General features: G+C 37.9%; 2 protein-coding genes across 2 annotated transcripts; one reads left to right on the top strand and one right to left on the bottom strand.

The window, feature by feature from the left end:
* Positions 1 to 2,958: 2,958 nt before the first annotated feature.
* On the bottom strand, positions 2,959 to 6,480 carry LOC117635847 (probable inactive receptor kinase At2g26730). The gene is made up of 2 exons (XM_034370220.1): positions 4,832 to 6,480; positions 2,959 to 4,072 (listed from the first exon to the last, which is right to left on the bottom strand). The coding sequence occupies exons 1-2, from the start codon at positions 6,141 to 6,143 to the stop codon at positions 3,405 to 3,407; spliced, it is 1,980 nt and encodes a 659-aa protein (XP_034226111.1). The 5' UTR covers positions 6,144 to 6,480; the 3' UTR covers positions 2,959 to 3,404.
* A 4,943-nt stretch (positions 6,481 to 11,423) lies between these two features.
* Positions 11,424 to 15,597, top strand: LOC117635849 (sodium/pyruvate cotransporter BASS2, chloroplastic). Its single transcript, XM_034370222.1, has 13 exons — positions 11,424 to 11,815; positions 12,049 to 12,130; positions 12,602 to 12,725; positions 12,876 to 12,917; positions 12,997 to 13,110; positions 13,203 to 13,265; positions 13,605 to 13,732; positions 13,966 to 14,047; positions 14,454 to 14,505; positions 14,629 to 14,726; positions 14,837 to 14,995; positions 15,205 to 15,294; positions 15,391 to 15,597. The coding sequence occupies exons 1-13, from the start codon at positions 11,707 to 11,709 to the stop codon at positions 15,466 to 15,468; spliced, it is 1,221 nt and encodes a 406-aa protein (XP_034226113.1). The 5' UTR covers positions 11,424 to 11,706; the 3' UTR covers positions 15,469 to 15,597.
* The last annotated feature ends 1,030 nt before the right edge of the window (positions 15,598 to 16,627 follow it).

Genomic DNA, 16,627 nt, shown 5'->3' with positions numbered 1-16,627 from the left:
ACAAGTTACAACCATATCCATATCCATACCTGTTGTTGACAAACTTGGAACTTGAAACTTCATCCTTGAACTTAGAAGGCACGAAAACTGCAAAATCTTACATTATTAATATCATCCCCACTTGTCATGTCTTTAGTTTGCTTGAGGAATAAACAAACATACATGTCACCGATTGGTATTTTCCTGTCTAATATAACTTATAAGTATGCATCATCACATAATGTAGAGGGTTAGGGTAGCTTTCCATACCCACCAAAACCTTAATATGGAAATTAATAATTACTCAACTCAAATACCAAACTAGAATCAGATAAATATAAGTTTGTGATTTATGGTCCTCAAATTCTAAACGGTAAACTTTAGGTGAACTATAACTTAACTGAGAAATAAATAAGGTAAGGTTGGTTTCTTTAAATATAGATTTTCTGTAATTAGGTGAACCATGCATTACACTATTCTCTTTACTTTACTGCAAACACCTTTCATTTTGCATGGACCACATAATAATTTATATCCAAATTCCCACGATTAGAAAACCATATATGTGATCGTATTAGCTGCTGGATAAATATGACGTGAAATTCAACCACTTCTAAGTTCTAACTAACCAGTGTTGTTGCAGAATCATCCAAGCAGTATATGACCAAGCTTTTTCATATGATCATTTTCAAGACTCGTTTTATGTGGTGTCACACTAACACTCACACTCACACCTCCCTCCCTTACATCCCAAGTCTTCTGAAAGTGCATGACAAATGACAGAAGAGAGTAGCCCAAACCCAATAATGCCATGCTATATATAATTGACAAACTTGCTCAGTTTCTAATTTGCCGAAAATCACAACAATTCCAATATATTAAGCAGAGAGTCATTATTTAACTTTATCCTCACGACACTAACACAAGGAATATAATCTTTGAAGCATCTCTGTCAAAAAAGTCACACCCAAGTTAAATAAAAATAATAAAATAAAGGGATTAATTAAAGGGTAGCAAGTCAATGTCATGGCCCAAAGGAACTCCAAAAACCTCAGCACATGTTCAGATGGTCCACATTTCATGTATGTGTTTTACATGTGTCTTATGAACTCATCAACTAGCTAGCGAAATAATTAGTGTTTCATACTTCAAATCTGCTGATTAGTTGCATGAATACCTTTTTGCTAATGTAATTAGTGGTACTTAATTGAAGATTAAACCAGAGACAAAACTGTAAGAGGGTGGGGGGGAATCTTTGTTGCTAATAATGAATTGCCCACTGCCAATACTGCCATTGTGAAAAAGAAAAAGAAAAGTCAAATCTGTGTCCGACGACCGCAAGCTGCTCCTGCTAACGTCCACCTTCGGTGCAGCAAACTATGAAAATGTGGCTCACGGAGTCACGTGCCTAGAACTTAGATATTATTCAAGTTTTTGGAGGGGCAATTTCTTGCTCAAGGTTAGGGTAATTCTATCTTAGTTCTAAAACGACACTGCTTTCTTCCTTCGCTGAAAAACACAAGTTCTAATTTAGAGGGAAAAAGGCGAGCATTTTTCAAAATAAAATTGGATGAGCTTGCTTGAGTAATATAAGTAAGTTTGACCCTTTAAAACCAACGAAAAGCTTAATGAAAAATGTTTAAAAGGGAGAGAGGTAGGAATTTAAATTTCTAATATTAAGGATCATTCAAAGCAAGAGGGTCCGAATAGTCAAGCTTTGTTCAATGTGCTTGTCCAACCACCAGAGAAACAAAAAAAACAAAGGTTAGAAGTTTGAAAATTTCCTTTTGATATTAAGAAGTTTGAATTTATATGATTTGAAATAATACAACTTTTTTGATTTAATTTTTAATGGCTGAAGTGGTCTGAAATTCTTAAATGTCCTTTATATTTGCTTAATTTTTTATTTTAATTTTAATTGAGGACGAGAATGATCTCTTTCATTATCAAGGAGGAAAAATACAATTAGACTAATAGAAAATTGTTGTCGTGACAAATGGATCAAATAGATTACTCCATAGTCTATACTATACAGCACTAGCGAGTAGCAGAAACACAAATTTCGAGGGGGCGCGTGAAGGGGATGCTTCTTGCTTCTGGAGGAAGATGAAAAAAGACGATAAGTTAGTAAAGAAAAACGGGGGTCCCCCACTGTCCCTGTGCCCTGCCTGATGATACTGGATGAATGGATGGATGGATGAGGAGAGAGAGAGAGAGGTGGGGCCCTTTAATCTCGTGAATCAACGGCTGACATCTCTAAAGCCGGGGTCAACACTCTCTTCTCTGCTCGTCAGAGACCCAGACAATAATAAAAGAAAAAGAAAAAGAAAGAGAGAGGGATCGAGTGCGTAAAAAAGCCGGCCAGGCTGTTCCCCACCCCCACCCTATTCCTTCGCTGGGGCCGGTAAACGGAGACACATTACGCCACGTGGCAAGTCCTCCTCAAAACCCACCAAAATGATCCCCCACAACTACCTTCTTCTACAACGCCGAACCCGGACTCGACGGTGCAGATATTCAATCATTTTGAACTCCCTTCGATTAATTACTCCTTGGTGGGACCCCCAGCAAGCACGGTGTACGATCATCGGCCACTCTCTTCTTTCTTTTGTTTCATTTTGGGTGCTGCTGCTCGACATATTGGGTCCAGCCAGTCCACTATTTGTTTGGAGTTTTAAATATATTTTCTTTTCAGATGAAATTTTCAAAAACCCAGTTACCTGTACATAGGAAAAAAAACTTAGTTGCAGCAAAAATAATATTGTTTTCTTATTTTTAGCTAATAATATTATATTATATAAAAGTGTTATTACAGGCATCAGGACATTATTGACCGATGATAGCAATAGTGTTATCCTCGTTTTATGAAAATCTTTCTCACGTACAATGTATAGCTGGATCCCTTAAAATTAAAAAGGGCCAAATATAAAAACTAAGTGAAAACAAGAAAAGCCATGTGTAAAGAGAGAGAGAGAGAGAGAGAGGATTGTGAATAATAGAATTATGAAAAAAAGAAAGAATTAAATAAACCCAAAGTCCATCGAATGGTCAATTCCAATCAGCTCATGGAAATCGGACCCCCACCTCATTCCCCCAACTTCATAAACAATTCAAACCATCCCTCCCACCTATAAAAATAATTGCAAAAACACAAATTCAAAAATTGAAAAGAAAAAAAAACCAAATTAAAAATACAAAAACTAAAGATTAAAAAAAAAAAAGGGGGAAAAAAAAAAAAAACCAGATATCGGACCAATCAGACCCAATACCCCACAATTAACTGTGCACTTTAGTTCCTCCTCCTAATTGAGCACTGTGCACGTTTTTAGGAGACCCACCACAAATGAAATAACCCACATTGCCTCTTTCCCCTTTCAATTTCAGATCCTTTACATTTTTGTTTTCTTTTTGGGATTGACAATTTTCTAAGGCGTGGGTGTCACGCTGGGTGGGGTCCTGGACTCTGCGGGAGGCGTATGACCGCTCGATTCTTTCGAAGGGTCATCGGACGACTGCCGTAAGCCATCATCGGTCTCGGCCCGGTTCATATCCTCAATCATACGGACAACCTCTTGCATGGCGGGTCTCTGATCGGGCACAGTAGACACGCAAGCCATTGCGATCTGCAAAAGCTGAACCATCTCTTCCTCAATGTTGTGGTACCTCATGAGCTCCACGTCGAACACCTCAGCGGTCCACTCCTCCCGGACAACCGACTGGACCCACCGGGGCAGGTCGATGCCCTCCTCGCCCAGCGAGGCTTGATTGGGCGCTTTCCCGGTTAATAGCTCTAACAGCAACACACCAAAACTGTACACGTCGGATTTGAAAGTGACCTTGCGAGTCTCAACGACCTCTGGCGCGCGATAGCCCGCGACCCGATTGGGCGGGGTGGAGGTTCCGAATAGCGGGTTGAGCCCGAAGTCCGAAACCGAAGCGTCGTGCTCGGGTCGGAGAAGGATGTTGGAGGATTTAATGTTGCCGTGGACCACCTTTCCTGACACGTGGAGATGCGCTATGCCTCTCGCAGCGCTTAGCGCGATTTTCATCCGGTTGTCCCAGTCGAGCGGCGTGCGCCCTGAGCCTCTGCTTCCTGCAATAAAAATTATCGGAAATTCATGCTTACGCCACCAAATTATCTGTTATTTAAAAAAATTGAAGATTAAGAAGAAAGGGGATCGGTCGTTCTCTTTTTGGGCCTGCCGGGGGGGCTTTTCCTAAAAAGAAGTAAAAGCTTTGACACAGAAAAATGAAAGGGAAAGTAAAGTAAAATGGGTGTCGGTGACCACTGGCCACCACCATGGCGAATCATGACGACCTACCTGTTCATGTTTTTTCCCCCTACCAAATTGGGATTTTTTAATTGTTTAAAAAAAAAAAGGGAAAAACAGAGACATGAATTGCGTAGCTTGCACACTAAGAATGTTTGCCCAGAAACAGCAAAATTACAGTGGAATCAGCGCAGAGAGCGGTGATTAGAAAACGGAAACAAGCAGAGGTTTTTCTGGGATCAAAGATTTGCGCCACGAATGATTCCACATGCCTTTTCAATTTTCTGATTTATGCACTGTAAATAAAACCCAATAATAAATACTAAATTGACAATTTTAAATTTGAAGACTGGACTGGAACAGCTCAAGCTCCACTCTAATCTAATCGAATCTAATCTTTGGGGAAACAACAATGCAGGTACTTAATATTATAAGAAACAAATATACCTGTGACTGTGAGCACTACATTTATTCCCTCAGACTGTCGACCAATTAAAAAAATTATACCAAGAATTCAATCAACGACCCAAGATTTAAAAAAATTGAAAATTGAAGAGCAAAATGGGGAATCGAAATCGTACCGTGAAGAAGAGCAGACAAGCTACCGGCGGCCATGTAATCGTAGACGAGCAATTTCTCGTCCTTGGAGAAGTAAAACGCCCGCAGAGGCACCACATTATCGTGCTTAATCTTACCCAGAACCTCCATTTGCATCTCGAACTCTCTCTTTGTCACCACCACGTCCTTCAGCCTCTTCACCACCACCGTCGTCCCTTCTTCCAGCACCGCCTTGTACGACGTCCCCACGCTTCCCTTCCCCAAAACCTCCGCCGACGCCCTCAACAGGTCCTCCAAGTCAAAGCTGTAGACCCCACCGTCGAAGAACACTAGCTTGTTCCTCTCCGCCTCCGTGGACCCACCCGTGATATCGTCCTTCGACGACGACGTTCCGGCCTCCGCCACCGCCACCGACCGCGTCGCCACCGGCGGCTTCGGGGGCTTGGCCTGCTGCTGACGACGTCGTTTCCGGATGCAAAGCAGGAGAACCAGGAGCAACAGAAACAAAGCCAGAGCGGACCCCACGGCGATCGCAACAATGGCGGCGGTGGATAGCTTCTTGGACTTCTTGTGGACTGGGATTACGGGCGGGGTCGAGGGTGATGGAGCGGGTGCTGGGAAAAATGGGTTGCACGCTGTAAGCGGCTTGCCGCAGAGATTTAAGTTTCCGGTGAATGCGGAGTTAGGGAACTTGGATAGGGACGCGGGGATTGAGCCGTTGAGTTTGTTGTTGGAGACGTTGAAGCTTCTCAGATTACCGGCTGAGATGCTGGGCAGACTACCCGAGAACCCGTTGTTTTCAAGGAAAAGTCCGGTCAAGTGGGTCAAGTTGGTGACGGTGAATGGGATTGGGCCGGTGAAGTTGTTAGAGCTGAGATCGAGCCGGGTTAACCGGACCAACCGAGTCAACCCGGGCGGGAACTCGCCGGAAAACTGATTGCCTTGGAGGTAGAGGCTGCGGAGCAGAGTTAAGTTTGAGAAATCAGAGGGTATTGGACCGTTGAGGCGGTTGGAGCGCAGACTCAGAACTCGGAGCTGACTCAGCCGGCCGAGTGTGTTGGGCGGAACCGGTCCCACAAGACCTACTCCCGGGAGGCGAAGAGCAGAGACGTAGGACTGGTTGTCGTCGCAGGTGATCCCGACCCAGGTGCAGGCTGAAACGGACGAGTTCCATTGCACGCGGTTCTCGTGTGGGGTATGGGAGAGAAACGCAAGGAGGGCTTGCTTGTCCTGGGTCGGCTCCGAGTTGACTCGCCCGCCACTCAGTACCAAAAACGTAACGAGAAAACCAACCACACACCTAAAGCCCACACTAGCACTACAGGTCACTGCCATTTTTCTACACCTTGAAGGAAAAAAGAAGAAAATAACAATGGTGTTTATTGTTGGTTCTGGTTATGCCCTAGATGGAGCGAGGTTTCAATGGAGGTTTGCTATGGCGGTTTTGGACAAAACAATAATTGGTTTTCCGGCGAAAACCCATCAGAGAGAGAGAGAGAGAGAGTACTAGCTGGCTACTGTGTCTGTGTGTGTTTGTGTGTGAGAGAGAGAGAGAGAGAGAGAGAGAGAGAGGAAGAGGCAGAGGGTTTTGTAAGCTGTAAAAGACAAGGGTATCACGAGGCCAAGAAAGGGGAAAATAAAGCAGAGAGAAAACAGCAGCAGTCACATATGCTTTGCTATGCTATGCTATGCATTGCTGGCAGGCAGCAGTGGAAACGTTTTATTACTAATTTATTGTCCTTGTTAATTTAATTACAAATTAAAAAAAACGTTTTATTTATTTATTTTGTCTAGACTCTGGCGGTAGGCGCGTTGGTTTAGCGGCAGTGACGGGTGGCAACTCGACGACTCTGCCCCTTCGCCTTTGGCCTATGTGAAGAAAAAAATAATAATACGGTGGAAGACGGTTAAAAATTCGTATATTAAACCGTCACACTTTTAATTTAAGAAAAATTAGGTTTTAAACATAATTAACTTTATTAATTAGTTTGTAAGATATTGGATATTTTGGTTTTAGTTTTAATACCTAGGAAAAAACTACTATTTTGGATTAGCCCAAAGAGAGGCCCAGATTCGTTGGGCCAGGTAAAAAATAACAACTGATAAGACAATTCTACCCTTCTGATAAGACAATTCTACCCTTCTGGTACAATTCTACAATGGCACATGTAGTAATTTTAGGGTTGTTGGATGTCCTTTTGGTAAAATTAGGTGGCTTTGGTTTTATATTAATTAAGCAAAATTAATTATCTTTCTTCCAAATTAATTAAGTTTTTTATGGGTTAAAACTAAAGAGCCCTTTAATTTATTATACATATTAATATGTTTTTCATGAAAAAAAATCAATTTTTTTGGTTATGAGGGTATTTTTTATATATGATAAATATTAGGAGACAAGAGACTCGACCATGATACTTTATCTTCAGTTATCTTAACAATTTAAACTACAAATTCTTTGCCGTATTTAAAATATTCGTGGAGAATTCTTGCTAGTTAAAGATGTAAACCAATAAAAAAAACCTACAAAATTATTTGATAAACAAAAATACTTAATAGGGGCTTGTGATTTCAATTTCATCAATTTATACACCAATATTCTCAAACATGAATCATATGATCACCTATTAACTGTTAACATGGCTATTGTGGGACTCATCTACTAACTGATTGACCAATTCCTTTTTTAAAAAAAATTTAAAGATATAAAATCAAATATCATAGTACATTTTTCTTGACTGAATTTATCATAGATTGATCCAAAGTCTATAATAGTAAACATTAGATTTTGTTTGTTGATATAGGAAACAAGTGGTGAATTGTGGATTAAATTAGTTGAGTATTAAGAGGCTCAAGCTTGGATTAAATTAAAATGTATGAATTTGAGTTTTTAAGCAAATTTGATTGGTTAAAGGGCAATGACCAAGTAGATCAAATTTACACATTGAGTTTAAGATGTAGATTTCTATGTACCCATTTGGTATTGTATTGTATGGTGTAATTCTTCCTTTGTTAGGGGAGGGGTATTTGGCATTTCACGTATGTTTGGTATGGCAATCGAGTGTCATGCTTAAATTAACAAAAAAAATTCTTATTGTTTCATGTTTTGATGAAGTAAATAATTAATCTCAACTGCCAATGCTCACCAACTCAAGTAAGCAAAAATTAATTGCCTTTTGTATTGTATCATAATAAGGTAAGGTACTGTTTAATTTAATTACTTTCCAAGCAAATAATTATTTGAAGGGAAACAAAACTTTAATTAGATACCTAATCAATCAGGAGTAATGTGCCTTAAAAATTACAGATGAAAGGGGTCGGTAATGTTAACACTTGGAGGGTGGATAAATAAATCTGGCATTGGACCCTCCCTCCCGGTACAAGAGAAAGCAGCCTGAGAAGGAATTCGAGGGAAAAGGACATGTTATGTTACAAAAAAGAAGAAAAAAGTTGCTTATTTCAATTCCTTTTTGTAAAGCCAAGCCAACTAGTGTTAAACTACACACTGCTCCACATTTTACTCCTGCAGTGTAAATCAAACACATCATGATCATGACAAAGAAAGCTGCCACGTAACCCAATTTGGCCAAACTAATACGCACTGATGAAAACAAAATCTTCCAAGAAGTAATGTGAAAGTAGGGGTTGCTGCAACTGCTTTTTAAGCAAGTGCTTGTGCATAAGACATATTTCCAACTTCCATATACACAGAGATGGGTCCTCCTCTCTCTCTCTCTCTGCAGAAACTCATTCCAGCAAAACAGATATTAATTATGCCATAAATCTGATTAAACCGATATTAATCACTCTGCCAAATATCGTTACTATTTACAAACTGTTTCTCCGTGTGTCTTTTCCCCTGAAAATACATATGTCATTGACTTGGAAATAGGGTTGGGCTGGGAATGTTTTTTTTTTTCTTTTTCAAGCTCGTTTGAATATGTCATTCGGAAAGAAGAATAAAAACCAGCGCATGGATAGATATAGGGCCACCAGAAAGCATAATATATATCTATATGATTCATGAAGAGAAGAGACCAAGTCCAGCAAATCATAAGCATTAAGCCATATGCCACAAATGATGATACACTTTGCCACAGCTTTTTCTTTTTTAATTTTTATTTTTACATTACTTTAAGTTTTTTATTTTTATATTGCTGCATATGAAGAAAATAAAAAAAAATATATATATTGAAAGGATTTTTGGGAGGCCTCTTGAAAGATAAGTTTTATGCAGAAACAAAAAATGATCTTCCTTTTGGCCTGGAATCGGTCCCCCCCAACTCATTCCCACGGCCATCACAATAAAAAAATCTGATAAATCAAGTGGTTATCAGAAGACAGGTTAGATGACGAATGTGTATGACCAACCCAATGGGCAATGGCATGTGACCAAAATGTGTCACTTTAATTCGGTACTAGAGAGAAAGCCGCTGCCTCTTTTTTATCTTCTTATTATGTCCCAATTCTTTTAGATTTAGACCCTTTTTTGTACTGCACTGAATTATTGATACATCAAATACCCTGAATTATATTAGATCAGATTGAAATATCTAAATCTTGTCATGTTTTTTTATTTCTATAATTGCAATATATAGGATATATTGGGTACAATAATGCCTATGTGTTTGTGCTTTTATTTTTATTTTTTATATAAGCGATAGTCTAAATTATAAGTGATGAGAGTTTCTCTCACACACACACAATTAAGGTACCATAAAGATTCGAATCTAAGACCACTGATTTGCAAGTCAAAATCCTTTCTTACTAAGCTATAAAAAATAAATATTTGATATTATGTTTCATGAAGTTATTTTGGAGGTGAAACAAAACCTGTCCAGTTTTAACTAATGCCTCAAATTCTGTGAAATAAATCATGGCATCCAAACTATGGTAATTATATGTAAATTAAACAGGTGGTCCATGAACCATGGACTAGGCTTGGATATATGTGTGTCTCAAATGAGAGCCAAGAACATGGATGTGTGTGTATCCTATTGCTAAGGCGCTGCCCTCAATCAATATTCCTGCATTATGCATATCCAACCACCAACTTTCCCAGATTTTGATTTTCCTTCAATCAGAAAAAAAAAAAAAAAAAAAAAGGGTGTGTCCATTTTCTGGGAAGCCAATCACAAAATACTTCAATTTTGGGTTGGACCATTTGATAAGACCCATGTTGATGATCACTGCACAGAAATTACTTAAATTTATTCTCATCAACATTTAGGACCATATAATATAATGCCTGAGTTGAGAGTTGCAGACAGAGGAGAGGATGGAGCAAAAGCAGAAAAATAAAGTCATTGGAAAGATAGCTGCTGGTGCAGGCTTGTAGATTAATCAGATGCCATGCCACAGTGCCATTGCTTCAACAGATAAGGGGGCCATGACAAGAAGAAGATTTTAATGCAGTGAGAAAACAAGAAAGAGACAGCTAGCAGCATATCAATGAAGACAAATTTTTGTCTGCAACATCAATCACTCAGAACAGCTAAACATTTAAAATCAGAAGAAAGAGAAAATGACCCTTAATTTTTCACAGTGTAGGTAGAAATTAGAAAAATAAAAGAATTTGTTTGTTCGTAGAATAGAAAGAAATGAAGAGCATCAAGAGAGACCACGCCAATGGATATGGGTCAACTCAGAAATGTCAGAGGCCCAGCCACTAAAAAAGAGTCGTTCTATGGTAACTGGAACTTGGGCCGCTTTAGGGCCACATTGCAATTTGCAAGAACTATTTTCAAACTTTTTTTTATTTTTCAAAATTTAATAATTATAATTTCTTTACCAGTTATTGCTTGCTTTTATTTAGTTAGGAGTGAGTGTGACTGTAATTGTTTATGTTTTAGAAAATTACAGTTGACTCGCACTTCAATTTAGTTTTCAAAAGCCAATGGGGTCTCTAAGCTAGTGAAAAAGAAGTTCAATTTGCATACCAGTAGTCTCAAGTTCAAGTTTGAACTGTATGGCACTTTGGTAGTGGGGGTGTGAGAAACCCCCCTCCCCTCCTCTTATAGTTAAACTATGTGTAATAAAAAAAAATTAGTTTTCAAAATTGTTATTCTAATTTTCCAAACATTGTAATTATATTTGATTTTAAGAGTGTGTTTATAACTTTATAGTCCGTTAAAATGGTTTTAATCTTAGGGAGACTTTGGAAAAAACCAAAGGAGAGAGAAAATTTTTAAAAGAAGCTAAAATGGACAAAATTGCCTTTATTTATTTTTTGATTTCCTAAAGAATCCTTTACATTTGCATGTCTTTGGTTTGAAAGTTGAGAGGTTTTTCTGTCTTTTTTGAAAAAGATTTGGCCCAAAAGTGAAAATTTTTTTATGGGCAAAACCTAAATTTACTTTAATTCTTATCAACAAATTATCACTTCTCTAGATGAATGAATCATAAAATACAAATATTTTGGGTTCGAATTTACCAAAAGGCTAGGTATTATTATATATACTTTGACACAAAATTCGGGTCAAATGTGGTATTTTTTAATTTTTTAAAGTGAAAACACTGAAAGTCAAAAGCTTTTAACTTTCTGTTACACTTACTGCTCATGTTGCTGCGAGCTCTCCTCTGTAATTTTATTTCCCAGTCAAGAGAAAATTGCGCGAGCTCCAAGCCTGCATAAACTGTGATTTTCAATCCAACGACAATCCAATTGGTTTTTTTTTAATACCTAAAAGATTTGGATGAGATACGTATAGATATGTGTGGCTCATCGGTTTCCACGACTGCCCACAACACATAGCCGAGCCAAGCACTTTGGAGGCAAGCTTCCTGTGAAAACCCCACCAACACATCCAAAAACCCCATGCTTACCACCTTTTGAAATTTTAGCTTAAACCCAGTGCTCCTTTGATCTCCTCCCTCTTGATCGAATCACAAGTTCGATTCAATGTCGTCCATGTCTAGATTTTCTGTAAAGGATTTCAAGTTAAGAACATGTGACGCTTTCTGCAGGCCAAGCTCTTCTCTATCTGCAAGGAGGCTGCAAACTCATCTGGGTACGTGTAATTCAATTCATGCTTGGTTTCAATGCTTATTCTTTCTGGCTAGTGATTTTATCGGCTTCTGGCAATTGGGTTCTGTTTCTTTTGTTGTTTTTTTATTTATAAAATTCTGTGCTTTGGGACTTCAAATTTACTCAATTTCGTGTTCCCATTCTGTGGGGACTGTGACATTTCTTCTCTTTCCCTCTGTTTCAAACTTTTGTTTTCTGACATTGATTGTTGTATAGATCTTTCTGTGCCTGAGAATGGAAGAAGTTGTGCAATCCAAAGCAAGCCATGGAGTCCCATCGTTTTGCAATCCAAATCAAGGTGTTTTTTTCCTTCCGAACATCGTGTTTGGCTTTCAAGTTCTTCTTTACTCTGTTTGATACGTCTTTGATGAAAGAAAAGTTTTTATATGAATGTGTTCATGCACAAGCATTACTGGTTAATGCTGGAGGGAACAATAGTGGAATAGGCAATGGGAAATTTTTAGTCTTGGAGGAGAATGTGGAAAAGCATATATTGATGTGCTTTATTTACACCAATAGGAGAAGACACAGCCCTCACTTGATTAGGGAACTGGTCTCAAGCTTTACACCAGCAGATAACCATTTACCAGTAATGCTCTAAACCATATACTGTCCGGTCTGTGTCCTCGTTTTAGCCAACTATTTATAGAGATGGTTGCCCTTTTCAAGCATTATTATCTTTACTTAATATTCTGCACTTCCTGGTTAATGAACAACCAATTCCACATTCTCTATACATTATGACCAGCTTGTTGGCGGCTATATGTAGGAACTCTGAAGTTTTGTGCAAGGCTACAAGAAATTTATCTGGAGATCTTCCCGGTAGCACTTCTAGTGGGATGAGCCAGTACGAGAGAATAATTGAAACTTTGACAACTCTATTTCCTGTGTGGGTAGGTATTACATTTCAACCCTATAAAAAATTTGAAACTGTTATCCAGTTTCTCATTTTCAGTACTTCTTAATTGCTTACTTCTGTGTCTATTTTAAACAAAGCTTTCTCAAGGAACACTTTCACATTCTAAATCTAATTCCACGGACAGGTCATATTGGGCACCATCCTGGGGATCTACAAGCCATCTGCTGTAATATTTCTTTGCCTGCTACTTCAATATGTGGCATATCAACTAGTGTATAACTAACTTATTGTTGGGGTTCCTGCAGGTAACTTGGTTGGAGACAGACCTTTTCACACTTGGACTGGGTTTCCTCATGCTTTCTATGGGTTTGACATTGACCTTCGAGGATTTTAGACGATGTTTACGTAATCCTTGGACTGTGAGTAACATCCACTCAAATTTAAGTCGCCGGACACTTTCGAAAACAGAATGATCTATTATTAAATGGTGTTGAATTTTTTTTTATTGCAGGTGGGTGTAGGATTTCTTGCACAGTACATGATAAAACCTCTGCTAGGCTTTGTCATTGCCCTGGTATTTCTTCTTCAAAATTTTTGTGGGCTGTCGTGTAATTTACTATTGAAATATATTAATTTCTTATAGAATTTGTCCTTTACCATTCAAGTTCATGATAACAGAATTAGAAAAGCAGGTTTTACACATACATAAAACATTTGCTCAATTCAGACTTTAACTAAAAAGCTCATGTTTACCGCCCATCCATATTCGAAGATCCTCTCTTGTATTACCAAAAAAAGGGCAGGTTGACTGGATAAGTTTATGGATAACCACATGCCTTTTAATAGTGTTTGGATGCAATGGTAGTATTGACTAAACATATATGTTATCTAAGATTTCCTCTCTGATTTTCAGACGCTAAAACTTTCTGCACCTATTGCGACTGGTCTTATCTTGGTCTCATGCTGTCCTGGTGGTCAGGCGTCAAATGTTGCAACTTATATATCTAAAGGAAATGTTGCACTTTCTGTTCTCATGACAACGTAAGTCACATGCACTCAAATGCAAATTAAAATCAGAGAACTTTATTCAGCATGTTTAGAACATAAGGTTAATTCAAGGCAGTTAGGATTTTCTGTCCCAAATATATGCTACCTTGGAAATGCGATTGCATACTATCTATAATGGTAATGACTGTTACGGAAGTTTATATTATAAAACAAAAAGCAAGAGTCTTTACTACATCTTAATGTGATTATTTTGTGGAATTTTGTAGGTGTTCAACAATAGGAGCTATTATTATGACACCGCTTCTTACCAAGCTTCTTGCTGGCCAGCTTGTTCCAGTTGATGCTGCGGTAAGTTCAAACATGATTGACTGATGTAGGACAACATCTGATAGGAAAAAAATAAAGAGATCCGGACTCACTTCGCCTTTGGCATCGCACCAAAAGTGTCCAATAGAGAAATTAGAAAATTTTCGGCATCACACCGAAGGTGCCTTGGATTCACTCCAAGTCAACTCGCGCCTCACACACAAGTTGGAGTTGAAAGTAACTGTTTTTCTTTCACTGACTCTTATTTTAAAAGCTTACAAAGTAGCCCCTTTTATAGGATAATTGGTACATGAATCTTGAAAGATCCACATTAATACACTTAGGAATCCAAAAGACATAATTATGACATCTAATACATTAATCATGTGACATTGATATCTTGTATTACCACTTATGACAGTGATATTTTCTCCCACCATCTTTGCAGGGCCTAGCAATCAGCACTTTCCAGGTTGTTTTAATGCCAACAATTGTTGGAGGTAACTAAAATATTTTATAGTTACCATCAGAATCTGAAAATCAATTATCGCAAACCACAGCTTATTTCCAATATCTGGACTTACATTCATAATCAAAACTCTGCTCCCTGCTTTATGTGACAGTACTGGCAAATGAGTTCTTCCCCAAAGTCACTTCAAAAATAGCCTCAGTGACTCCTTTAATTGGAGTAATTCTCACCACTCTACTCTGTGCAAGCCCGGTAAGTCACAAAATATTAACTGAGTTGACTATTCCATATCGATAGCTTTTGTGATTTCATGAAGTTACATTGCATCTAATGAGGTAACTTGAATTCTTACATTTTTAAAGATCGGGCAAGTTTCTGAAGTCTTGAAAACACAAGGAGCACAACTAATACTCCCGGTGGCTGTTCTACATGGTGCTGCATTTGCTATTGGTTATTTTGTTTCAAAAATATCATTTGGTGAATCTACTTCTCGTACCATATCCATAGAGTGTGGGATGCAGGTAAACAACTTCTCAGTTAGTATTTCCATACTGATTATACACGGAGTTTGTCAAGGTTGAACAAGTTCATCTGATCTCTGACGTCTTGCAAATCATGAATTCCATTTGTATACTGAACTTTTACTGGATGTGTTAATCTTGACAAACCTGAAATTGTTAGATAAATTAAAGTAACCTCTAATTTACGTTCTTGATAATTTCATTTTCAGAGCTCAGCACTTGGGTTTTTACTTGCTCAAAAGCATTTTACAAACCCTCTTGTAGCTGTCCCTTCAGCTGTTAGTGTTGTTTGCATGGCGGTATGACTCTCTTAAAATCTCCTTTTTCTTTCTTAGCTTTCCTTTGAGTTAACCCAAGTACAATCTAATTTACTGTCATAATTGTCTTCCTAACAGCTCGGTGGGAGTGCTCTTGCTGTGTTTTGGAGAAACACACCAGTTCCTGTTGATGACAGGGATGATTTCAAAGAATAATTGGAGAAATCATGGCCTTCTTTTTTGTCTTTTTTGTCTTTTTTGTCTTGGTACCCTTTCTTTCTATAATAATTGCTTGTTAGAGAGAGATGGTTAACTTTTTTTTATTAGAAAGTCATATTTGCATCACAGGAATCTCCTCGTCTTAGAAAAAGGCCTTACAGGAGGCACATTGGAGGTAGTGCCTCTATTCAACCTTCTGTTTTATGGCAAATTTTGTACACTACTAGGGGTTTTTTTTTTTTTTGGGGTCGAAACACAACTCGGTTCATATATCAGTTTTGGGATTAGGCATGATCTTGTTTCAGGGAATTAGAATTGAAAATTATTCTCTTCTTTTAGCATTTGCACCAGCTAATGATGCTCATGATTTAATCACAACAAAATGAACGAATAGGGTCTTCAATCATAACATTAAATAAGAGATTTGGTGCGTTAAAAAAGATAAAGACTTGGAATTTTCCCAACCACCTTTCTCTGACTCTCTGTGACTTTGCAGCAAACTGCAAAGCCTGTCGAACTTTTTTTATTCTGGCACCAATAAAGACAATTTGGCAGTAAATATTATCAAGCAATCCGTGATGTGATATGCAGACTTTACAAAGCCAGAAAATGAAAAAGAGAGGGTCACGCCAAACTTATTCTGATCTATTTTGACCTCTTTAAGCGTCCTACGACCGTAGAAAAAAATCGTTACCAAACAAACAAAGCTGCATTGGAAAAAAAATACATCATTTGCTTATTAGTCTGCCAATAACCAATCAATATAAAATGAAGCAAAAAAAAAGTCCAAGTTTTATGTTAGTATTTGTTGTGCACAATTCTCCTTTTATAACATTACGAACTAGAAGTTCTTCTGTGGAGAATGACTTGTTCATATAATAATTTTAGGTGATTTGATAGAGAAGCAGATAAAAGGTGAATCTCTTCAAAAGTGATTGTAGCTTATTCAGAATCACTTCCAAATAACCCTAACGATGAATATGCTTGGGCATCTGAGAAACATATAGAGAATGATAAAGTAACTAGATAAAATTTAAATTGTTGTGATAATTTATTTTAATAAGAAATGCTCACTTAATTTGTTTTTTTATTCGCTTATGTTTAAAGCTAAGATAAGGAGAATAAACATACATTGTATTGAAGTAATACATCAAGA

This window comes from Prunus dulcis, chromosome 7 (assembly GCF_902201215.1).
Source record: "Prunus dulcis chromosome 7, ALMONDv2, whole genome shotgun sequence".
NCBI classification, from domain to species: domain Eukaryota; kingdom Viridiplantae; phylum Streptophyta; class Magnoliopsida; order Rosales; family Rosaceae; genus Prunus; species Prunus dulcis.
Note: the sequence above shows the minus strand (reverse complement) of the source record. Positions and strands in the feature narration are given on the sequence as shown.

Bases quoted from the DNA above. Each gene is read 5' to 3' on its own strand.
- LOC117635847 (XM_034370220.1), bottom strand. From the start codon at position 6,143: ATGGCAGTGACCTGTAGTGCTAGTGTGGGCTTTAGGTGTGTGGTTGGT. The intron at 4,073-4,831 runs GTACGATTTCGA...TTTTTATTGCAG, and splicing joins CTTGTCTGCTCTTCTTCACG to GAAGCAGAGGCTCAGGGCGC.
- LOC117635849 (XM_034370222.1), top strand. From the start codon at position 11,707: ATGTCGTCCATGTCTAGATTTTCTGTAAAGGATTTCAAGTTAAGAACA. The intron at 12,726-12,875 runs GTAGGTATTACA...TTCCACGGACAG, and splicing joins CAACTCTATTTCCTGTGTGG to GTCATATTGGGCACCATCCT. The intron at 13,111-13,202 runs GTGAGTAACATC...TTTTTATTGCAG, and splicing joins GTTTACGTAATCCTTGGACT to GTGGGTGTAGGATTTCTTGC.